Source organism: Ciona intestinalis, unplaced genomic scaffold (genome assembly GCF_000224145.3).
Source record: "Ciona intestinalis unplaced genomic scaffold, KH HT000184.2, whole genome shotgun sequence".
In the NCBI taxonomy this organism is placed as follows: domain Eukaryota; kingdom Metazoa; phylum Chordata; class Ascidiacea; order Phlebobranchia; family Cionidae; genus Ciona; species Ciona intestinalis.
Genome location: NW_004190506.2, coordinates 3,473 through 4,725, shown reverse-complemented (window position 1 = coordinate 4,725; position 1,253 = coordinate 3,473). Strand labels below are relative to the sequence as shown.

Here is a 1,253-nt window from a genome sequence, read left to right as displayed (position 1 = left end):
GAAACACGAAAGAGAACGGAAGAAGAAGGCAAATAAAAAGGGGCGTTTCGCACACACACGCACGCACACAGGAATGAGCGCTACAGTATTTTATTTTTTACACTTCGTTGTAGTTTCTGTTACTATTTTGCTTTTGGAAATGTGTAAAGTTCATTTATGTGAATAATTAAATAGAATTGTAAAATTAAAATACTTAGGACACAAAGTTATATTGTTTTAAGTATTCTTATGCAGTAGTAATGTGGGCTCCAACTCTGATTTGTTTTTTACTACTTTTGTGTAGCTTATGTTACCAAACACAAATTGATATTTTTATGAAAAAAAAAAGATATTTTTGATAAAAAGACACAAATTATTATTTCATAAAAAAATCAAGGTTTCCAATGAATGGGCGAATAAAAACAACACAAATGAAAGTTAGTTGTTTGATGCAAGCTACTTTGGGTTGTATGAATATACAAGACTTTGCTCTATCACAAGATGTGACAAGAATATTCAGGTTAGATACATAAGGAATTAGGAACAGATATATATAATGTACATATATATAATGTATATAAAAAATAGGTACTTACAGTTGCATAACTGGTAAGCAGGCTTGTAGTGTATTAAAACAGAACACCAGTGTTACATTGACCGTCGTTACCCGGCCACGCGGAGATAAAGCAACATTTTTTCAAACCACAGCTTATTTATAGAAATGCAGTTCGTGTTGCTCGTTGTTTGGTGGAACTCCTTATGTTGAAAGATGATTTTAAATCTTTGTTCAATGCTGCGGTGTTGTCTAAATGTATAAAGGCAAGACTATGGGAAAACTCAAGGTAAGTTGAAAGTATGTTTTATGATGTTGTAGTGTTTATAATGTGGTATATCTTATATTCTTATGTGCCTTTGTATTATTTGAACTTGGAAATTTATTATTAATATTGCCAATGAAATTACCTTAAATAAAAAAAATTAATTGCGTAAAACTCATGCCTTAATGAATGAATGTAACTTACTTTATCCTCGCGTGGCCGGAAAACGACCGTCGTTATAACACGGGTTTAACACCTCGTGCCAGCTTACGAGTTACCATGTATGTTACTTTGTGGGTAATTATTATTTTCTTATGTATGGCTGTTAATTTAGACAACCCATTAGTGACCACTGGGTTGGAGCAATTGCCGTTAAGTGTCTTGCCCAAAGACACAATACGCNCACAATGGTAGCAGCGTCGAGCCTTGTACCCATTAACTCTGGGTTACAGGCAG

At 33.6% G+C, this 1,253-nt stretch overlaps 2 protein-coding genes across 2 annotated transcripts in view; both read left to right on the top strand.

Annotated features, from left to right (window-relative positions):
* Positions 1 to 147, top strand: part of LOC113474051 (ATP-dependent DNA helicase MER3-like) — a 5,329-nt gene extending 5,182 nt beyond the window's left edge. The window contains exon 10 of the mRNA XM_026839303.1: positions 114 to 147. Coding sequence (XP_026695104.1) covers positions 114 to 147 — 34 coding nt within the window. The remainder of the gene's footprint in view (positions 1 to 113) is intronic.
* The window catches only part of LOC104266717 (probable ATP-dependent DNA helicase HFM1), a 4,691-nt gene continuing 3,444 nt past the window's right edge, over positions 7 to 1,253 (top strand). The window contains exons 1-2 of the mRNA XM_026839286.1: positions 7 to 499; positions 699 to 821. Coding sequence (XP_026695087.1) covers positions 384 to 499; positions 699 to 821 — 239 coding nt within the window. The 5' untranslated portion in view covers positions 7 to 383. The remainder of the gene's footprint in view (positions 500 to 698; positions 822 to 1,253) is intronic.